We start from the raw sequence: 22,679 nt of genomic DNA, 5'->3' as shown, positions 1-22,679 counted from the left end.
GGGTACAGTCTGCGCCCGTCACCCCCGGAGAACAGGCGGGGTACACTCTGTGCCCCTCATCCCCGGAGAACAGGCGGGGTACAGTCTGTGCCCTCACCCCCGGAGAACAGGCGGGGTACAGTCTGCGCCCGTCACCCCCGGAGAACAGGCGGGGTACAGTCTGTGCCCTCATCCCCGGAGAACAGGCGGGGTACAGTCTGCGCCCGTCACCCCCGGAGAACAGGCGGGGTACAGTCTGTGCCCCTCATCCCCGGAGAACAGGCGGGGTACACTCTGTGCCCTCACCCCCGGAGAACAGGCGGGGTACAGTCTGTGCCCGTCACCCCTGGAGAATAGGTGGGTACAGTCTGCGCCCGTCACCCCCAGAGAACAGGCGGGGTACACTCTGTGCCCCTCATCCCCGGAGAACAGGCGGGGTACAGTCTGTGCCCTCACCTCCGGAGAACAGGCGGGGTACAGTCTGCGCCCCTCACCCCCGGAGAACAGGCTGGGTACACTCTGTGCCCTCACCCCGGAGAACAGGCAGGGTACAGTCTGTGCCCGTCACCCCTGGAGAACAGGTGGGTACAGTCTGTGCCTGTCACACACAGAACAGGCTGTGCCAGCAGAGCGGAAGGCGATGGGTGGGACCCCTGGTCTGGGCACGTGGGGACGAGGCCAGGGAGACAGAGGGAGGCTGTCTGGCCGGCACCAGGCATGTCCCCCCACCCTGGGACACACTGCACGGGGCGCGGGTGTTCAGAGGACCCCCGAGCTGCGAGGCCTTGGGGGTGCCCAGGGCTCTGGCGCACCTTGACAGTGCCCTGCAGACAGTGCTCCATGTCCCTGCCGGAAGGGTCGTCAGTGAACAGGGCGAAGCCCGACTGCGCGGGCCCCCGCATGCCGGAGTGCTGGTTCAGCGTGCTCAGGAACTCCCCGACGGTGGTGGACGCGTCGAAGCCGACCACCTGCACAGAAGCACGGGCCTTCGTCTGTCCCTGAGGGCGCCACGGGGAGGCCCCGTGTCTGGGTCCACCATCCCGCAGGCAGGCGCTGCTGAGCCACAGCCGGCCCGGGGGTGACGTGCAGAAATGGGCCCGTCGGAGCAAGCCGGAGCCCCTGGGCAGACAGACACGCTCTCCGGGGCACGCGGAGCCTTCCCGAGAACTCAGCGTGAAGCTGAGGTGAACGGCTCAGGCCGCCAAGAGCAGCCGGCCCCCGGGGTACTCTGTCCGCAGTGGGAGGGGGTGGCCAGCATCGAGCCAGCATCAGCAGACAGGGGCGCGGGGTGCAGAGGCCCTGGCTGGCCCTTGGGTTTGCTGCTAGCAGGATAGAAACAAGCCCTAGGTCCCTCGGAACAAGCCCGTCCCCCTCAGGGCCAGAGCTCCCGGCCCGGCTCCCCGCGTGGCTCTGGCCGGCCCACCTGGTAGGTGCCGTTCGGAAAGTGCACGGGCACGCTGAAGGGCAGCGAGTGGTGGTAGGGGTTCCGTAGCAGGACCGACAGGATCTCCATCCGCGACGGCCTCGCCTCGCGGTCTCCGTTCTGCTGGGTTCGCTCCACGCAGCGCTGGCAGTAGATGGCGTATTTCCCGAACTCCGTCCTGTCACGGGAACGTGGGCTGGAGCCCAGAGCCGCTCCCACTCAGTAGCTCAGGGCCCAAGAGCACCCGGATATGGTGGCCGCCCCGCCCGAGAGCCACCAGCCCCCTTTGCTCACATGCCCGTTCCTGACACTTGCCACCCGCCAAGCAAGCTTCTCCCGGCAGCCTTGCCTTCGGCTGTGACCACAGCTGCAAAATGTAAGGTCACGGTGCTGCTGGCCGCCCAGGGAGCCGCGCGAGCAAGGCCACAGGGAGGGGCGGGGCCGCAGGACAGCGGGCGGGTGACTCGGCTGGAGCAGACTCGCTTTCTCCAGAGAAAAGTGCTCTCTCCTGCTTTGCTGAGACGTGCACACGAGGGCCGGAGCGAAGCACAGAGAGGGGCATCTCCTTGCCCACAGCTGACCACGCAGCCCCCAGCTGGCCCCCCAGGCACTGCCAGGAGTGACCCCTGAGCACATTGAGTGTGGACCCCCAAAATCAAAGCCAAAGGGAACAACAAAAATCCATGCAGGCCCCGGCCACCTGCTCGCCACCGGGCACAGCCTGGAGGCACCCGAGCACTGGGGGGGCTGAGGTCCCTGAGCACTGCCCTCCTGGGCTCTAGCTCGGCTGGTGACCCTCTGGCTGCTGCCCCACTGGTCCAGTATCACTGGGACGCCTCAGGGGAGCCCCGAGAACTCTGATGTGAGGGAGCGAGGGGGGACTCCAGGCCACAGCGACTGGACGGGCCATCGTCCTTCTGGAACGGAGGCTCCACTCTGCAGCCCGGTGGGCCTCAGACACCCTGTGCCAGGCTGAAATGAGGGAGGAGACGTCTGGCCTCACGGTGTCCTTGCCTCACCTGCGCCCCCCCGGGCACCCTGACCCAGGCTCTGTGCCCCTGAGCCACACACCTGGGTCACACACCTGGGCCCGCACACCTGGGTCACACACCTGGGCCCGCACACCTGGGTCACACACCTGGGCCCACACACCTGGATCACACACCTGGGCCCGCACACCTGAGCCCGCACACCTGGGTCCATACACCTGGGTCCATACACCTGGGCCCGCACACCTGGGTCACACACCTGGGCCCACACACCTGGATCACACACCTGGGCCCACACACCTGGGTCACACACCTGGGCCCGCACACCTGGGTCACACACCTGGGCCCACACACCTGGGTCACACACCTGGGCACACACACCTGGATCATACACCTGGGTCCATATACCTGGGCCCACACACCTGGGCCCGCACACCTGTGTCCATACACCTGGGCCCGCACACTGGGTCCATACACCTGGGCCCGCACACTGGGTCCATACACCTGGGCCCGCACACTGGGTCCGTAGACCCAGGCCCGCATACCTGGGGTCCGCGTTTCTCTTGAGGTGCAGTTGCAGCAGCCACAGGAAAGGGTGGTGGGGCAGGAAGAGGCCGACACATAGCGCCAACAGCTGCCAGCCCTGGGAGAGATGAGTGTCAACCTCAGGCGAGGTTAGGGATGACCCTGACGGCCCCTCTCGGGGGACACGCCCTGTGTCACTGCCCCCCTGATGCCCTCTTGGGGACACGCCCTGCTTCACTGACCCCTGATGCTTCTTCTCAGGGACATGCCCGGTGTCACTGACCCCTGATGCCCTCTCGGGGGACACGCTCTGCTTCACTGATCCCCTGATGCCCTCTCGGGGGACACGCCCTGCATTACTGACCCCTGATGCTTCCTCTCGGGGGACACGCCCTGCGTCACTGACCCGACGCCTCCTCTCGGGGGCTCGCTCTTCTCTGCGTCACTCACACTACACGGGGCTGAGGCTGGTCAGAAGCAGGACCCCGTGCCCAGGCCACCCTGTCCACCACACACGGGGCTGCCCCGTCCCCGTCACGCTGGCCTCTGTTCTCCCAGGTCATCTCGCTTTGTCTCGAGCGAGGGGGCTCTGAGTCGTCAGCTCCAGTGACGCTTGTTACAAGCACCGGAAGCCCCTAGATGTCTCCTGACTGACAGCCCCACAGTCGTGATCTGAGCAACGCCGAGGTCACAGGAGAAACACGGCAGCACGTGGGAACGGAGGTGCCCACAGCGCGGGAGCCAGTGGCACGGCGTGACCCCGGCCAGGCCCCCGGAGCCGGGCGGGTGGGCGCTGGCCGTACCTGCAGGGGCCCGGGCGGGCTCTGCGGCTGCCTCCACCGCGTCTGCTTGATGAGCTGGCAGCAGAGCTCGTCCTGCAGCTCGGGGTGTGTGAGGCACACCTGCAGGGCGCTCTGCGCCAGGGACACGTGGTAGTCGATGGCCGGCGCGTCCACGGCGGCGCTGATGAAGAGCTGGCAGGTCTGGGAAGGCGGGAGAGCGGCACCTCAGCACGGCCCCGCAGCCCTCGCCCCGGCCCGCCAGCTGAGGCTGAGGCGCAGGGCCGGGGTGAGCTGGGCGCCCTGCGGGGCAGGGTCGTGAGCGCCCTCCTATCCCGGCCACGGCCCCTCTGCACCAGCTGGAGCCGTGATCTTCCTCCGGGCGAGTTTCTCTCCCAGGGAGGAGGGGAAGCGGTCCAGCGCCCTCGCACTGACCCACGAACCCCAGATGGCTGCAGAGCTGCCAGGGCAGAGGGCACCAGCACACGGCGGCTCCTGTCCCCTCACGGCTACCTCAGGGCGACCAGGGAGACGAGCACAAAGCAAACAAAGGGACTAAGCCCAGACCCTTCTCCACAGCGAAAGGCCCCGTGTTAGTCACGTGCAGCCAACACCTGCGAATCACGTGCCAGGCAGGGTGGATATCCCAAACAAAAAGGGACTTGTGAACTTCAAACCACCTAATGGAGTATGGCCAGAGGCCCCAGACATTTCTCCAGAGGAGACACCAGACGTCCCCAGGGCACGTGAAAGACCCCATCGTCTCTCGCTGATGGGCGCAAAGAGCCCCAGTGAGATTTCACCGCTGAGAACGGCTCCTTCAAAAACAAGAAGCAAGCATGGGCGAGGGTGCCGGGCAAAGGCAGCCCGGGTCCTGGCAGGGGCGCGGGGGGCGGGGCTGTTCGCTGCGGGCCCTGCTCCGGCCCCTGACCCAGCTCTCAGCCCAGCGGCAGGAACACGGGCTCCACGGCCCGCACTCTGGGCCCAGTGCCTCAGTGTTCGCTGCCGTGGGGCGCTGAGAGCAGACCCAGCGCCCGCAGACACGGGGCGGATGAAGATGGGTCCAGCCTGGTGCTCAGCCAGGACCCTGCCTGCCCGTCACACAACAGGCTGGACCCGGTATGTCCAGCACAGGCCCTGGTGCCGGTCAGGGGAAAGGAAAGAGATTCCCACCATCTGGAGCTCGGAAAGGGCCTGGTGGTGCCGTGTCGGCATCAGTCTGGAAACACTCGGAGACCCCCAGCCGTGTCAGCATCAGTCTGGAAACACTCGGAGACCCCCAGCCGTGTCGGCATCAGTCCTGGAAACACTCGGAGACCCCCAGCCGTGTCAGCATCAGTCTGGAAACACTCGGAGACCCCCAGCCGTGTCAGCATCAGTCTGGAAACACTCGGAGACCCTCAGCCGTGTCGGCATCAGTCCTGGAAACACTCGGAGACCCCCAGCCGTGTCAGCATCAGTCTGGAAACACTCGGAGACCCCCAGCCAGGAGAGGCCAGAAGCTTCCTTGGTCCAGCCTGGTTCCCCAGACTTGGCTTCAGTGCCTTCCCGTCCTGGTTTTCCTGGAAACCCCAATTAGCACCTTGAAGATCAAGTTTACCAAACAGTCACGTCGGGGAGTAGTTGCCTAAATCACATCGATGAGCAGGAGGGACTTCTCAGGACGGAGAGTGAGCCCTGGGCGGGTCCCTGCGAAAGGGCCGTGGGGAACCGTCCACGGGCAATTTTCACTCGGGTGTTAGTGCTTGAACGCTCGCTGAGACAGACACAGCCCAGGCCGTGTGGCCCTCGGGCCCTCCTGGGGTCCCTGGTCACAGCAGGCCCAGAAACAGCACAGGCCTACACGGCGCTGCTCTCTCCTGCCCCCGCCCCGTCCTGACCCCCGGCCTCCTCACACAGTCCAGCTGCCCGCGTGGTGGCCGGGTTTCCCTGAGGGCCAGTGTCCGCGTGGCCTCTGTCCTCTGGCTGGCCGCTGTCTGGATGCACCAGAGGTTTTGCTCCCTGCTTGGGACTTTGCACTCCGCACCACACGCAGTCTCAGGCAGGACGTTTGTCAGGGGCTGGTGCTCCTCGGACACCACGGTATCCTCCCCAAATACCGGCACTTCCAATTTACGTGCGTCTAACTTCATCTCCTCCTCCTGCTCCTCCTCCTCCTGCTTCCTCTGACTTGGGGCCACACCCTGGTGTGCTAGGGGCCACTCCTGGTGGTGCTCGGGACCACGACCTGGGATGAACCCAGGTGGGCTGCGAGCCAGGCAAGTGTGGTCCCCTGCATCACTGCTCAGGGAGGCTTCCAGAGCACTAAAGCGATGCCACTCACAAAGTCTGAGGAGCCCCCGTGTACACCCGCGCTCCTGAGTGCTTGGCGAGGTCACCCGCACTCCGTCTGCAGTTCACTGTGCCACACTGTTCCCAGAGAACTCTCTCGCTCTGGGGGTCTGTGTTCTCTGCGTGTGGGTTTCGGAATGTCACACTACGGTAACCAAAGAGCTGGCAGGAAAGGAGAGTGGACGGTGCACTGGTCACTCAGGAGCCCCTCCCAACACTGCAGGGCAGGCGGAGAGAGCCGCCCCTTTCAAGAGGTCAAAGGGGGATGAGTCTTCTGACACTGGCCACTCACTGCCCAAACCATCCCATGCTTCTTCCAGGGCCCTGTGTCCCTCCGACCCAGACCAAACCCCTCTCTTTTTATGCCAGTACGTTTTCTTGATAATAACAATAACAATAACAGTAATAGTGAAACTTGAGTTTTCTAAGAGAGTAACACTATAATTGCAATTGTTTCTGTTTGCAAATTCTTTTTTTTTAATTTTTCTTTTATTTTATTTTTGCTTTGTGGGTCACACCCGGCGATGCACAGGGGTCACTCCTGGCTCTGCACTCAGGAATTACCCCTGGCGGTGCTCAGGGGACCATATGGGATGCTGGGAATCGAGCCCGGGTCGGCCGTGTGCAAGGCAAATGCTCTACCTGCTGTGCTATTGCTCCAGCCCCTGTTTGCAAATTCTGAAACAACCTAAAACGACACAGAAAGTTTTACCTTGAACAGCTTAATGGCTTCCGTCCGCAGAGCCTCGGAGGGCAGTGTCGTGAGGGGCGAGACGATCCCTTCTTTGCTGTGGCACAGGCTCGGGTGCCTCCATATCTGAGAGCCTGAGAACAGCAAGAAAACACAGGTGAGGAGCCGCAGAGGCAGCCCCCAGCTGGCACCCACCTCGACAGCAGAGGCCACAGAAACCCCCAGATTTCACTTCCTTTCCAGCACAGGCACCTCACGCTCCTGTCTCAGACACTCTGAGCCGAGAAGCGCTTGGTCCTCACGTTCTCGGTGAAGACTCCGCCAAGGCACAGTCAGGCTGGCCCTGTCTGCACAGACAGCGGCCTTGTAAGGGGGAATAAGGGACCACGAGTGACACAGAACTGGAGAAATGGCTCAGGAGGGGACACCAAGGTAGGAGGCGGAGAGAGAGACGTGATGTCACTCCTAAAAGCAGCAGCTACTGAAATTCTGATGCTACACGGTGCTCTCCGGGACTGTGTCACACATGGCAGACTGAATCCTCAGCGGGCACACCTCGATCATGGAAAATAACTTCAATACAAAGCAGCAAAAGCCACGAAGGTGGGAGATGGCAAGGGGCCTCGGGCTCGCTGCGGGCCAGTCTCAGCCTCCTGCGGTCGAGGGAGTCGGAGCAGCGCTGTCAAACCAGGAGTGTCCTGGCGGGGATCGTGGGTCCTGGTGGCTGTGGTAAGAAACCTGGCCGGGGGCAGGCGCAGCCACAAGAGCGTGTGCAGGGCGGAAGCAAAGGAGGGGCAGCCGTGGGACGGCCACGGCCTTCTGGGCCGCAGACCTACCCGTCTCCCCGCCAATGTTGAGCAGCTTGCAGACGAGCTGTTCGAATTCCGAGCCAACACTGACGTTGCTGCTGCCGGCCGCCACGGTCAGGTGATAGAGCCACGTGTCCTGGGGAGACACACAGCCGCAGTCGGGCCCAGACTCCCGCCGGCCGCACGAGCAGAAAGCGACGTGTACGCACAGCAGGAAACGGGCGCGGAGAATACCAGCACTCAGTGTTTAGGTGACACGTACATCGCTCTCCGACGGTCAGCCGCAGGGGACTGAGCTCACGACTCCCAGCACCCAGAACCTTGGAAGGCACACGGGAATTCAGGAGAGCCACGGGATGCTAATACACCCCATAAATATACCCAGCTCATATTCTTAGAAGGACAAGAAACTTTCAGATGTACAGTCTGACTCCCCCGACACACAGAGGATACTGTGAATACACAGGATCTAAAGAAGTAAATCCCCAGGAAGAACCTTCATCACCAAAGCAGGCAGTCTGGTGAGCAACGCGGCCGGAGAAATGCTCCGGACCGGAACCCGGGCCAACAACACCAGGGATCCAGGCGGAGGAGGTACAGCTGGGACACCTTCTCCAAATGGAGCCCTGGTGACACTGAGCAGCAACTAACACGGCTGCGGGTTGCGGGACTGGGACACATCCGAGCCGCGGGGGGGGGGGGCACTGGAGTGGGGCAGCGCCAGTCCAAACTCCAAATGGCCCCCGCCGCTGGAAGTCCCGCCCTCGACCCACCCTCAGCGCCATCTTGCCACACTGAACAGAGAAGAGGCCAGGCAGTCTGGTGAGCAATGTGGCCGGAGAAATGCTCCGGACCGGAACCCGGGCCAACAACACCAGGGATCCAGACGGAGGAGGTGCAGCTGGGACGCCTTCTCCAAATGGAGCCCTGGTGACACTGAGCAGCAACTAACACGGCTCCGGGTTGCGGGGCTGGAACACATCCAAACTGTGCGTGCGCGCAACCTTTTCTAAAAACTGAAAACACAATCTTTTAATGGAAAACCAATTATCAAATGCTTCCTTAGTAAGGCTGTCTTTCTTGGGGGAAACTCCAACAACAATAGTGAGTTTTGTTTTGCTATATGGAACGTAATCAAGGTAAAGAGAAAATGAAGTGAAATTCATCAGTTATACAGTGGGGGGTGGGGGGCGGGGGGTATACTGGGGATTCTGGTGGTGGAATATGGGCACTGGTGAAGGGATGGTGTTTGAATATTGTATAACTGAGACATAAACCTGAAAACTGTGTATCTTTCCACATGGTGATAAAATAAAAATTTAAAAAAAAAAAGAACGTTCATCACCACAACAGAGGCAGCAGCAGCACACGAGGAGCCAGCCCCCGGCGAATGCTACACTTGAGGTGGACACACAGCACGTCCCCTCGCACTGCCACGCGGCACAGCCCTGAAAGCCCCGGCCAGAACAACAGGGCAAGAAAAAGAGACAAGAGCATCCAAGCTGGAAAGAAGCCAGAATCTCTGCTTACACAAGACATGAGTTTACATAAAAAATTCCCCAAAGATTCCACAAAAAAAAAAAAACCACCAGGATGAATAAACAAATTAGGACTAACAAATTCTTCTTTGGAGAAGCTGCACGATGAAAAACAAAGCGCAGATCAGTCCTGTTCCTACACACGACAAGGAACTTCCTAACGGAATTAAGGAAACAGCCCCCTTAGAGAAGCATCAGAGATTAGGGAGGCCGGTGACAGGCTGGATGCTGGACCACAGGCCCTGGGCAGACTCAGAGAACGGAGTGCCAGCCACGGCGGCTGTGAGGGTCAGTCGTAGAACGTCTGTGCAGGTCAGAACACTGCAGATCTCAGCACAGTGCCAACCTACATCCCAAAGGTTATTCTTCGTATGGAAATGGAAACACAGTCCTAAAATTCTTATGGCACCAAATAGGACTAACCAATAGTCAAGTAATTTTGAACAAGAATAAAGTTGGAGGTGTTGCTTCTGGCTCAGAAACCACCACAAAGCGACAGTTAATCAAACAGCACAAAACTCAGGCCAAGGGGGCGTGAGAGTCAGAGACCCTTGACAAGGCGCCGGACTGCGTGACGGGGCGGGAAGCAGTTTCTCGTGGACGGTTGGGAAATGAGATATCCACTGGAGCAGGATGGACGCCAGCCCTGGCCTGGCACCACACACAAAAGCCCGTTCCAAACAGAGTTTGACACGGTGAGTCATTAAAAACAAACACGCAAACAAAAAAACAGATTTTGAAAAATGGAACAAAGAAAGATGAGATGAAAGTCCCTACACTAAGACACTACGGGAAGACAGAATGACAAACCCCTGCGAACCTCTGCACATCGGCCTCCTCGAAATGCCGAGGAAAGGGGAAAGATCGTGAGCAGGCAGATAATCAACAAGACAGAGTGTGGCTGGAGCAAAGTACGGCAGGTAGGGTGCTGGCTTTGCAGGTGGCCAGCCCAGGGTCAATCCCTGGCATGACAGAAAGTCCCCACGGCCCACCAGGAGTGATTCCTGAGCTCAGAGTCCAGCAGTGAGCCCTGAGCACTGCTGGGCATGAGCCCAAAACAAACAAAAAGAGAGAAAGTATCTGAAAACCACATATCTGATAAAGGGTGATAAACTTTATAAAGTATAAAAGGAAGTCTTACAACTCAGAGCAAACAACCATTTAAAAGGAACTGAACAGGCATTTCTCAGTAACGTATAAACGAACACAGGAATGTGTAAGTGTTCTACTACTGATCACCAGAACAACGCAAGTCAAAAGCACAGTATCCGCTCACGCTGTGAGAGCTGCTCCTATCAAATAAACACAGCTTGCTCAGTACTGGGTGGGAGAGAACCATCCCTGCGCACGGCTGGTGAGAGCAAGTGGGTGCGGCCATGGAAGCAGCACCGGAGGACCCTGAAAACAGAAGTGACAGCCAGCCCACGATGGGCAATCCCAGTGATTGCGTTTCACTTCCCTGGGAGCCTACAGGCTCTCTGGGTGCCCTGTTCACCCACCGTCCCTCACGTGGGCACCCTGTTAACCCACTGTCCTTCACAGGGTGTCCTGTCCACTCACCATCCCTCACGTGGGTGCCCTGTTCACTGCACCATCCCTCATGTGGGTGCCCTGTTCACTGCACCGTTCCCCACATGGGTGCCCTGTTCACTGCACCATCCCTCATGTGGGCGCCCTGTTCACTGCACCGTTCCCCACATGGGTGCCCTGTTCACTGCACTGTCCCTCGCATGGGCACCCTGTTTGCTGCACCGTCCCTCCCGTGGGCGCCCTGTTCACCCACCGTCCCTCACCACAGCCACACACAGGAGTAGCCTAGCCACTCACAGATGGGTGAAGGAATAAAGCAAGCACAGTGCACACACCCGGGACGTTGTTCTGCCTTTCAGCTGTGCTGGGCTGGAGCTCTCGAGGAGGCGTTTTGTGAGGCCTGAGGTTCAATGCTGGAGCCACAAGACCTACCAGCATGATAATTCATTCATTAAAATAAAAAAGGACAGGGGCTGGAGCAATAGCACAGCGGGTAGGGCGTTTGCCTTGCACGCGGCCGACCCGGGTTCGATTCCCAGCATCCCATATGGTCCCCTGAGCACCGCCAGGGGTGATTCCTGAGTGCAGAGCCAGGAGTTCCAGGAGTAACCCCTGTGCATCGCTGGGTGTGATCCAAAAATAAAAAAAGAAAAGAAAAATAAATAAAAAAGGACATTGATTTTCATGCATCAATTGTCCAAGATTATGTCCTCCTAGTAGTGAGCAAAGAACAGAGACAGCCCGTGGGATGGGAAGACTGTTCCCCCAGCACCCATCTGAGCAGGCTTGATATCCGGGATATACAAGGCACTGGAGAGCTTACAAGAAGAAGACGCCCAACCCCATCAAAAATGGGGAGAAGAAATGAACAAACACTTCCTCAAAGAAGAAATTCAGATTTCATGTGTCAAAAGGCACATGAAAAAATGCTCTACCTCACTAATCATGAGGGAGATGCAAATCAAAACAACAAGAAACATCCTCTCACGCCAGAGACTGGCACATCCAAATGAACAGGGCACGGGTGTGGGGAGAAAGGGACTCTCCCTTGCTGGTGGGAATGCGACTGGTCTAGCTTTTTCAGAAAAAAAAAAAAATTATGGTCATTCCTCAAAAAACTAGAAATTGAGCTCCCATTTAACCCCACAATACCACTTCTGGGAATATACCCTGGGGGCCCAAAATCACAGCAGAAAAGCCATCTGCACCCCTACATTCATGCAGTACTATCCACAACAGCCAGAATCTGGAAACGACCCGAGTGCCCAAGAACAGGTGAGTGGATAAAGAAACTGTGGCACATCTACACAACGGAATACTTAAAACTTGCCTATAAAGAGACGGACTTGAAGAGTATCCTGCCGGGTGGGTCAGAGGAGAGGGACAGACACAGGATGGCTGCATTTCTCTGTGGGGTAGATTCTAAGGAGCATGAAACTAATATCCAGGGGCAGGGTAAATGAGCCAGGATTGGGAATTGCCACAAGGGTGTGTGGGGTGGAGGGCAGTTAAGGTAAAGGAGGGTCCGTCACGACAATACCAGCTGGACGTGATGATGCTGGACAAGAACTGAGTGCTGAGAGCAGGTAGAGGATATACGTAACTTCAGCGTCTGCATTGCAAACCGTAACGCCCAAAATGGGTGAGGCGGGGGGTGGGGGGGTGCGGGGACCAGCCGTGAGGCAGGCCAGGAGGGCGTGGCCTGGAGGGAGGAAACTGGGGCCAGTGGTGCTGGGATTTACCTGGTGTGGGGGGGGCGGGTGCGTGACTGGAAGGCGATCGTGAACAGCTGTGTGAAGCTCCAGCTCACAGTGCTCCAGTAACAAACGAATAAACAGGATCGCGCCCCCACCCCGGAGCCCCCGGCTGCGGCACCTTCTCGTGCTTGGACCCGATCAGCAGGTACGTGGGCCCCTGGTCCTTGGGGTGGATCCCGATGGTGAAGTGCGTGGAGAGCATGCCCCGCCCGCTGGCCTCGTAGTCCTCGTCCGAGTCCCGGGACCGGTCCACCTCGTCCACTCTGGCCTCCCAGAGCTTGATCTGACCGAGAGGAAACTGAAGGGGAGGGGGACGGTCACTCTGCGGCTCGCGTCCGCCCCGTCCCCACAGGGCCCACAGGCAGGCGAGCTGCGCGTCCCCTTCCCCCTCGATGCCGCCCCGAGGGCTGAGGCTGAGGAGGAGGAGGACAGCATCGGGCTGACGGCCCTCCCTCCCCGCCCCAGGACTGACAGGGTTCGGCCGCGTGTGGCCGCAAAACCAGCGCCCCCGGGGGAGGGGAGGCCCTGGTGGGCGCGCAGGACAGCCCGGCCCGGCACGCGCCTGTGCCCAGCTCGGCCGCTCACACGGGGGGTGTGGCCAGACGCTTCGCGCGGGGACGGCCACCTCCCCCAGGCTCAGACTCAGCGTCGGCACACGAGGCCGGAGCGGACGTCCAGGGCACCTCTTCCCCCGGGAGGCAACACCAGGCCAGGGAGGCGCCAGGGAGTAACGGGCTCTCCTCCGGCCGGGTGCCAGCACGGGGGACACAGCCTCTGCCCGTCTGCCCCCGCCTCCTCTCTGCACACCTGCCCCCTCAGGTCTGGGCACATGTGCCCTGCCCCCAGGCCCAGGGACACCTGCCCCAGGCTCTCGGGCCCCTGGCGCCCATCCCCCGCCCGGGACGCTCACTGGGAGTGTCCACCTGCTGCTCTTTTACTCTCTGACGACCCAGCTGAAGCTCGGGTTTCTCGGCGGCGAGCCTACCGGGAAGTCCCCTCTGGCCGCAACCGCACGAACTAATGGCTGATTAGTAGCGACAATTAGCACGTGCCATTAGGCGGGTGTCTTTCAGCGGGAACATTATGTTCACCATTAAGTCAGCGGCAATTATTTTCCGCATGTGACTATGGACAATGCACCATCCTGGGCACTGAATGAAGAAAATACGCTTCTAAAGGGGAACTGCAAAATTACCTACGACTCCAGAAAAATGGGGAGAGCGGAGCAAGGGCGAAAGCGGAACAAGCCCCAAAGTCACAAGGGAAACAAGGGCAGGCTCCACAGACACAGGGAAGAGACGGGGTCCCGCTGCGGGGCAGGGCGGGAGAGCCGGGCCTCCCGGGCAGGGACACGGCCACAGCCGGCCGCGGGGCCTCCGGGCTCCGAGACGACAATGCTCGGCTGGCAAGTGCTCCGACGGTCCCGCTGGGGACGCCCTACCTTCTCCTCCGGGCTGCGGGAGTAGAACAGCGTGCTTCCAACCAGCGAGCACCACACCCTCTTGGAGTATCCGTGCTTGACCTGGAACCACACCGCCGTCAGCATGAACCACTCCCGGCCCTCCGTGGAGCGTCCTCCGCCCCGGCCAGAGTGCGGGTCTGCCCTGGCCTCGCGCCGCCCATCAGGCCCGCCGGCGTGGGCCTCCTCCCACAGAGGCCAAGTCAACGTCTGGGGGTCTGGTGGCTTCCCGGGGGCCAGAAGCCACGACTGAAGTGGTTTCGGCCTCGCAGAGCACTGTCCCGGGAGGACACTGCCGTCCCCTCTGCGCCTTCCTGTCTGCTGTGACCGCGTGTGGTGAGGGTCAGTCTGCGCGGCCGGCTGCCCGGTGCTCCCGGCGCCAGAGCCCCACCCAGAGCAGACCCACCCACCGCGGCTGGCCGGTCGGGAAATCCGAGAGGGCGGTGAGGCCTGAGTCCCCAGGCCGCGGGCACCTCTCCTGGACACCTTCAGGGGAGTGTCCCTGCAGCTCCTTCCTGCCGGGTCCTGCCGAGCTGGACGGACTCGCCACAGCCCAGACCCGCCTGCCCACGCCCGCCTGCCCGCTGAGGCCCTGCTAGCCTGCAGAGCTGCCGAGGGGCTGAGAGAAAACTGGGACGGCCGTGATCCAGGAGCCCCACCCACCACATGGGCCACCACATGGCCTCACATATGCTCTAACACATGGTCTCACCACACGGCCTAACACGTTCTCACCACATGGCCTAACATAGAGTATCACCACACACCTAATACATGGTCTAACACACGGTCTTACCACACAGTCTCACCACACGCCTAACACATGGTCTCACCACACGGCCTAACAGAGTCTCATCACACGCCTAACACACGGTCTAACACACAGTCTTACCACACAATCTCACCACATGGCCTAACATGTTCTCACCACACGCCTAACACACGGTCTTACCAGTCTCACCACACGCCTAACACACGGCCTAACACACGGTCTCACCACACGGCCCTACCACACAGCCCAACAGCCTGAAACACAGCCCGACTCCAGCCCTCAGGGCTGCTGTTGGGTGGGGGCTGTGGTCTCCACCCACCAGTGACGGCCGTCCCACCCCCAAACCTAGGTGGGCCTCAAAGGCTGCCTGCGGAAAGTGAAGTGCGCCGTTTGGCAGGACGGGCTCGGCCTAATGAAAGTCAGAGACGCGTATTCACAGACAAACGTCCCGGACGCTTCCCACCGCGTGTGCTCACAGGTCCTGCCGTCCCCAGGCACGGCACAGAGAGGACAGAGCCGGGCTAAGCGGCATCTGGTGCTGGAGACACTCCCTGGAGCCAGCCGTCCCATTAGGACAGAACAAGGCGCCTGCGGAGACTCCCGGGATGGCGTGTCCACACGGCCCCGCACTGAACAGCTGCGGGCTCCCGAGTCCCTGAACAAGCAGAGCAACACGGGAGCAAAGACGTGCAGGGGGGCCTGCGGCGGCCACTGCAGCAGGAGAGCAGGGCGCCGAGACGCCTAGGACACAGACACTGAGGAGGGCTCGTGAGGTCCGCGCGCACGCGTGTGTTTGTGTGTGTGTGTGTGTAAGGGCGCATGTGTGTGCATGTGTAAGTGCACATGTGTGTAAGTGCACATGTGTGCAAGTGCGCATGTGTGCATGTGTGTGCATGTGCACATGTGTATGTGTGCATGTGTGTGCATGCACATGTGTATGTGCGCGTGTGCGCCTGTGTGTGCATGTGTATGTGAGTGTGTGCGCACATGTGTGTAAGTGCACATGTGTGTGCGTGTGTGTATGTGCATGTGTGCATATGTGGGTGAATATGTCTGCATGCGTGTGTGCGCGTGCATGCATGTGTGTGTACACGTGCACATGTGTGTGCATGCGGGAGGGGCCCTAGGTCTCACACAGGCAGGACAGGCACCTACTGCCTACCCCCCAGCCCCTCTGGAGGTGTAACCTGGAGGCTCTGGGAGAGCACCCGTGTCACCTCCTGCGTCTGTGCTGAGGGACCCCCTGCCTCCAGCTGGACCTGGGGCCCGCTGCCCTCCCAGCCTGCCTCCTGCCCCGCTGCCCAGCGCAGGCCTGGCTGAAGGTGGCCAGCACGGGCTGTACCGTCCAGGGCGGGGGACGCGTGATGCCCAACAGCCTTCTGTCCTCTCAGCCAGCCGGCGCGCCCGGCCACCACAGAGCTGGGCGGGGGAGGCTGCAGCCTTGGGCTCCGGCCTTTTCCACTGTTCCGTGCGAAACCGTCAGCAGGATAATTGCTGAAACTGGGCGACTCTTAAACGAGAGCTCGTTCTAGTCTTCGAGGGTCTGAAGTGACCTTATTTAAGGACCGTTGCCTGGCCAGAGCGCAGCGGGCACTGGCCATGCCCTGGCACCCTACGGGCACCCTGCGGGCACCCTGCGGGCACCTTTGGTCCCGCCAGGAGTGACCCTGAGTGCAGAGCCCTGAGAACAGCCTGGGTGGCCCCAAACAAACAAAACAACGTGGTAGAGTAGGTAAAACAAGTCGGGTGTTGGCTGCAGGGTTTAGCTGTGGGAGAAGGCCCTCTCTGTCAAGTCTCCCAACCTGTCCCCCGAGGCCAGTCAGGAAGCATCGCTGCGGCAGTGCCCGCCTCATCCCTGCGCGTCGGCCTGTCCACCGAGTGCCCTCGACCCTCCCAGGGGCTAACTGCTCAACAGGATTTTTTTATAAACAAGTTTTTATGAAGAAAATTTTCTTCCTAAGCATTAAAATCAAAGTTGCAAGAGTGAATATCCAGAATCAAATTAGCCACGTTCTTAATATCTACCCACATATTCTGGGCTTCATAATAACAAGGTGACAACGTGACGGCCCTCCCCTCCCCCTCGGAGGGGCCGACGGCCGCTCAGAACTCAGAATAACTGAGAGAAGTTCTCCGCTAATGAGGCTCCGAGGGCGGAAACACGGGGGTGGACAAGCCTTCAGGAGCGCAGGAAGAAACCCTAATTAGCACCCTGTCGGAGTTCCTGGCTTAGTCATCCCACACGCAGAAGCCAGGAGACAGGCGCCCGGGGGCTGGCGGGAGGTGACTGGGTGGGCCCTGGTCAGTGGCAGGGCCTGGACAAAGCGGACAGCAGGGAGAGGAAGTGAAGGGCAGCAGAGGCCACTGAGCGCAGACTCGCAGCCCTCGGCCATGGGGGGGGGGGCCGGGCGGGCAACGTGGGACACCCAGCAGGTCCCTGCTGGCTGCACTGGCGGGTCTGTGTTCGGGCAACGCGGTCAGTCTCATGGACAGGGCCAGGCTGACCCTCAGGGCAAGGCCCCGGCAGCACACTGGGCCCGCAGCTGCCGCTTCCTCTCCCCATAAAATGCAGGAGGGTTATTTTTGTGTGTGATATTTTTGCGCAAGTATCTATCTTCTTGTGCTTTTCCAAAAGTGACAAATAGGGCTTTAAAATCTTAAAATAATGTATCTTGGCACAAATCAACACCTATCTAAGAATGCTAGAGAACAGATTAAGTAGAATTAAACTAAAATCACAAAGATAACCATGGTACCTCGGTCTATTTCCCATTCAGACAGTTCTCCATAAATATGTATAACACATTTTCTGTGAATATGTATAACAAAAGCGAGATAATACTAACAACACACGCTAACACATTTCCATAACATTATTCTTTTATAATAGTTAAAATGATTGCATAGCAAAGTATTATTTGGTCACATAAATATTTATTTAAGCGACCCCCTACTCTACATCTAAGTAGAAACAATTTTTCTTTCTCAAACTGCGCGGACCAGACAAGCACCTTTGGGGGACAATAGAAATGTTCCCCAGCGTGAAAGAGAGACTGTCGAACCCATCTGACTTCATGCTGAGCTCTGCATTTCAGTATTAAGAAATCAGGACTCATATTGGGGAGGGGGCCACACTGGCAGTGCTCGGGGCTCACTCCTTGCTCTGTGCTCGGGGCTCACCCCCGGCTCTGTGCTCGGGGCTCACCCCCAGCTCTGTGCTCGGGCCATACCTGGTGGTGCCTGTCTGTGTGCGGGGCCAGGCCACTCTGTACCGCCGCAGGCCCTTGTTTCTCCTGGTGCCCTGAGCTCCCGTTTGGGCTCCCCGTGGTGAGCGCGGCCAGCAGCCCCCCAGCTGGGGCCAGCCCGCCCCGACCTACCTTGGTGAGTAGCCCTTTGAGCGTGGGCCTGCCCTCGGGCCGCAGGGGCGGCGGGCTGGCCGCCTGCACACGCACGGCTGCCCGCAGCACCGAGAGCCACTCCTCCAGCAGGTTGGGCGAGTCGGCCGTCAGGTAGTGCGTGTGCTTCTCCGTGACCAGCTGCGGCGAGAGAGGCAGGAAGGGAAAGCGCGTGAGAGAACCACGTGGCTCAGCATGGAAGCCGGCGGGAGACTGGAGCCCTTCCGAGCGGTCAGCTCCCTCGGGGCATGCCCGGCTCCACCCTCGGCCTCCCTGCGTTATTCCCAGGGTGCTCCTGGCTCCTGCCCGCTGGGGTCGGGGGAGAGGAGCGGCCGAACAACCCCCCCCCCCGCCCCCCCACAGCACGGGAAGGGGCTCTTTGTTGCGGGAATGGGGAAATCACTGCCAAGAAAGAGGGCCAGAGTGATACCATAGCGGAGAGGGCATTTGCCGTGCACGCAGCTGACCCGGGTTCGATCCCCAGGATCCCACATGGTCCCCCAAGCACCGGCAGGAGTGATTCCTGAGTGCAGAGCCAGGAGTAACCCCTGTGCATCACTGGGTGTGACCCAAAAAGAACAAAAAAAAAAAAAGGAAGAAAGAGTTGTCTGGGAAAGGAGCCCTTCCTGGGGAAGCTGAGCTCGGGTCCTCGGAGAAGGAGCCGTCCCCGAGCGGGGTCCGTGCCTCCAGTGGCCCGGCCTTTCCCGCCACAGCCTCCCCGGGGACTCAGTCCCCATCACTGCCACCTCAGCCTCACCGCGCACCTCACCACGGCACTGCAGGAGAAACTGGGGGCGCAGAGGGGGCATGCCAAGGCCCGGGGGCGCGGGCTCGCCGCCTCCCGACACCCCCCGGGACTAGGGGCGCAGGATTTCAATCTCCAGTTAATTACAGTCCAATTTCCCAAATATTTCAGCAGCCTCCAAGTAGCTCTTATCTGCCGGAGACAAAGCTTTCTCAGCCTCTCCTCCCTGCGTCGCGGGGCACTTCCCGGGCACTGCTGACGGGCTTTCTGATAAACCTGCATCTCACCCTCCGAGGGAGCAAGATAAGGAACTCATGATTGAGGAGGCGTCTCAGAAATGGAGTGGCTGGATTTTATCTCCCGCTGAGACGGGGCAGGTCTCCGGCCGGGCGGCTGTATCTGGACCAGATGGGCAGCCCGGGCCGGGGACCTGGCAGGAGGTCAGCCCCTCTGCATGCCCCCAGGGGCCCAGCATGGACGTGGCAGGAGGAAAGCAAACGCTTCTGTATTTAATAGACGTTAAATTTCTAACACCTTGGGAGCCCGTTGGCCAGAAAGCTGACCTTAAAACACCCGTCCAGGGGCTGGAGAGATAGCACAGCGGGGAGGGCGTTTGCCTCACACGCGGCCGACCCAGGTTCGATTCCCAGCATCCCATAGGGTCCCCTGAACACCGCCAGGGGTGATTCCTGAGTGCAGAGCCAGGAGTGACCCCTGTGCATCGCCGGGTGTGACCCAAAAAAGCAAAACATAAAAATAAATAAATAAATAAATAAATAAAACACCCGTCAAGCTGTCCTGAGAGGGGAGGGAGGCGGAAGGGCCGGGGGGCTGCAGCTGTCGGGCAGCACCCAGCCGGACTCAGCTGAGTCTGGGCTTCCACACGTAGGGGAGGGGACACGCAGCCATGCTCAGGGCTTCCTCCTGGCCCTGTGCTCAGGGGTCACTCCCGGCAGGCGTGGGGAACCCTACGGGGCGCCAGGGACAGAACCCAGTTGGCTGAGTGCGAGGCGAGTGCCCGGCCCTTCTGAGGCAAGAAACAGACCCCCAGGGACGCAGACACAGGCAGCCCCCCATCTCTGCGGGGGAAACGGGCCTCGGGCTGGGCTCTGTGGGGCGGAGACTGGGAAAGGACGCGGGGACGGGCAGTACCTGGACGGTCTGTTTGCTCTCCCCCCTCACGATACTGCAGGAGGCGCCCAGCTCAATGTGGCCCTGCGGCCTCCGGATGACGTCGCTCTGGGGGGAAGGACACATGAGCCGGGCAGGCAGCGCGCTGGGCGGGGCAGCGCGCTCGGCGGGGCACAGGGCCTTGTGGGCAGCGCGCTGGGCGGGGCAGAGGGCCTCATGGGCAGCGCGCTGGGCGGGGCAGAGGGCCTCATGGGCAGCGCGCTGGGCGGGGCAGGGGGCCTCGTGGGCAGCGCGCTCGGCGGGGCACAGGGCCTTGTGGGCAGCGCGCTGGGCGGGGCAGGGGGCCTCGTGGGCAGCGCGCTGGGCGGGGCAGAGGGCCTCATGGGCAGCGCGCTGGGCGGGGCAGGGGGCCTCGTGGGCAGCGCGCTCGGCGGGGCACAGGGCCTTGTGGGCAGCGCGCTGGGCGGGGCAGGGGGCCTCGTGGGCAGCGCGCTGGGCGGGGCAGGGGGCCTCGTGGGCAGCGCGCTCGGCGGGGCACAGGGCCTCGTGGGCAACGCGCTGGGCGGGGCAGAGGGCCTCATGGGCAGCGCGCTGGGCGGGGCAGGGGGCCTCGTGGGCAGCGCGCTCGCGGGGCACAGGGCCTTGTGGGCAGCGCGCTGGGCGGGGCAGAGGGCCTCGTGGGCAGCGCGCTGGGCGGGGCAGGGGGCCTCGTGGGCAACGCGCTGGGCGGGGCAGAGGGCCTCGTGGGCAGCGCGCTGGGCGGGGCAGGGGGCCTCGTGGGCAGCGCGCTGGGCGGGGCAGGGGGCTGGACGGGGCAGGGGGCAGGGGGCTGGACGGGGCAGGGGGCCCGCGGGCAGCGCGCTGGGCGGGGCAGGGGCTGGGCGGGGCAGGGGGCAACGCGCTGGATGGGGCAGAGGGCCTCATGGGCAGCGCGCTGGGAGGAGCAGGGGGGCTGGACGGGGCAAGGGGCAGGGGGCTGGGCGGGGCAGGGGGGCTGGACGGGGCAGGGGCAGGGGGCTGGACGGGGCAGAGGGCTGGAACGGGGCAGGGGGCAGGGGGCTGGGCGGGGCAGAGGGCTGGACTGGGCAGGGGGCAGCGCGCTGGGCGGGGCAGAGGGCCTCATGGGCAGTGCGCTGGGCGGGGCAGGGGGGCTGGACAGGGCAGGGGCAGGGGGCTGGGCGGGGCAGGGGGGCTGGACAGGGCAGGGGGCAGGGGGCTGGGCGGGGCAGAGGGCTGGACGGGGCAGGGGGCAGGGAGCTGGGCGGGGCAGGGGGCTGGACGGGGCAGGGGGCTGGACGGGGCAGGGGGCTGGACGGGGCAGGAGGCAGCACGCTGGCACGCTGGGCGGGCGGCTGGCTGGAGGGGAAGGACAGGCCTCACCGGGGACGCGTAGTAGAGCAGCTCCCCGCCTTTGAGCACGAACCAGCGCCGCCGCCAGGCCCGCGCCCGGCCGCTCAGCTTCAGCAGGTAGCCGGACTTCTCCAGGGGCTCCTGGCCGGGAGGGGAAGGGAGAAGTGGGTGCTGTGTGAGGCCCGCGTGTGCCAAGGCGCGAAGACCAGCCCGGGTCCGAGTTTACGTTTTTCCCAGGGTCGCTGGCGGAGGGGCAGGTCCGCAGGAGCTTCTGCTCGGGCTGCGAGCACTCGGGGTCCGCGGAGTAGGCGTCCGGGGGGATGGCGTAGTCGCTCTCGGAAGGCACAGGCGACACGGACACACCTGGGCCAAAGAGCCGGGTGAGGGCCGTGCCCGCCGCAGGGGGCACGGCCTGGAGACGCACCGAGGGAGCACAGGTGCAGAGGGAGAGCCCCCCACCAGGCCCCTGGGGCCTGGGCTGGAACAGAGCCTTCGGGTGTGCACAGACTGGCTCGGACCCTCCCAGGGTCTGCACACGGTCACACTCTAACCACTCTGTTTTGGAATTACTCCTAAAGTGACTGTAACTGAGATCTTAAAAAGCCTTGGGGCTGGAGCGGTAGCACTGCAGGGAGGGCGTTTGCCGACCCGGGTTCGATTCCCAGCATCCCATAGGGTCCCCCGAGCACCACCACGAGTAATTCCTGAGTGCAGAGCCAGGAGTAACCCCTGAGCATCGCTGGGTGTGGCCCAAACAGAAAAAAATGAAATTAAAAATTAAAATAATAAAAAGCCTCATGATTTACGTGGTGATGTTCGCATCAGTCCGACCCTGCGAGTTACGGGTGCTGTGAAAGCGTTCACGGGGGAGCAGGGGACTAAATGCGGACAGACGCCCCGGGCAGCGGTGGGGCGGGCGGGCTCCGATGTCCTCTCCCAAGGGCAGGACAAGACTCGAGCCGCCCCTCGGCTGGGCTCCCACTGCGCCAAGGCAGAGCAAGGGGACGGGAGAGTCCCCAGAGCCGAGGGGTCTGCGAGGGACCTGGGGACCAGCCACCGCTCGTCCCCAAGCACATCCAGCAACCCCTCAGGGCACCCAGAAGTCTCTCCGGGAGGGGGCGAGCAGCAGTGGCCGGCAAGGCTGCCGTCACCCACTGTGTGACACTGCTCTCAGGGGGGAGGGTCTGTCCAGGCTACACAGACAGTCGGGAAAGTGGCTCCGAGGTAAGAGCAGGCCCACACACGTGAGACCTGGGCTTGGTTCCCTGGCACCACAACCAGACGCACTCACACTCACAGACACCCAGACACACCCACACACACTCACACAGACACACCCACCCCCCCACAGACACACACTCACACTTACAGACACTCAGACACACACACACACACTCACACAGACACACCCACCCCCCCACACACAGACACACACTCACACTCACAGACACCCAGACACACCCACATACACTCACA

At 61.6% G+C, this 22,679-nt stretch overlaps 1 protein-coding gene across 3 annotated transcripts in view; it reads right to left on the bottom strand.

The window, feature by feature from the left end:
• Positions 1 to 22,679, bottom strand: part of PLEKHH2 (pleckstrin homology, MyTH4 and FERM domain containing H2) — a 64,984-nt gene that overhangs the window by 12,851 nt on the left and 29,454 nt on the right. For all 3 annotated transcript variants that reach the window (XM_055123149.1, XM_055123150.1, XM_055123151.1), the window contains 12 exons: positions 21,430 to 21,566; positions 21,234 to 21,344; positions 19,875 to 19,961; positions 17,960 to 18,118; positions 13,793 to 13,873; positions 12,470 to 12,649; positions 7,554 to 7,662; positions 6,739 to 6,851; positions 3,720 to 3,899; positions 2,937 to 3,034; positions 1,403 to 1,580; positions 792 to 947 (listed from right to left, as the gene is read on the bottom strand). In XM_055123149.1, the coding sequence (XP_054979124.1) occupies positions 792 to 947; positions 1,403 to 1,580; positions 2,937 to 3,034; positions 3,720 to 3,899; positions 6,739 to 6,851; positions 7,554 to 7,662; positions 12,470 to 12,649; positions 13,793 to 13,873; positions 17,960 to 18,118; positions 19,875 to 19,961; positions 21,234 to 21,344; positions 21,430 to 21,566 (1,589 nt within the window). The remainder of the gene's footprint in view (positions 1 to 791; positions 948 to 1,402; positions 1,581 to 2,936; positions 3,035 to 3,719; positions 3,900 to 6,738; positions 6,852 to 7,553; positions 7,663 to 12,469; positions 12,650 to 13,792; positions 13,874 to 17,959; positions 18,119 to 19,874; positions 19,962 to 21,233; positions 21,345 to 21,429; positions 21,567 to 22,679) is intronic.

Source organism: Sorex araneus, chromosome X (genome assembly GCF_027595985.1).
Source record: "Sorex araneus isolate mSorAra2 chromosome X, mSorAra2.pri, whole genome shotgun sequence".
Taxonomy (NCBI): Eukaryota; Metazoa; Chordata; class Mammalia; order Eulipotyphla; family Soricidae; genus Sorex; species Sorex araneus.
The sequence above is the reverse complement of the archived record's forward strand: the minus strand, read 5'-3'. Positions and strand labels throughout refer to the sequence as shown.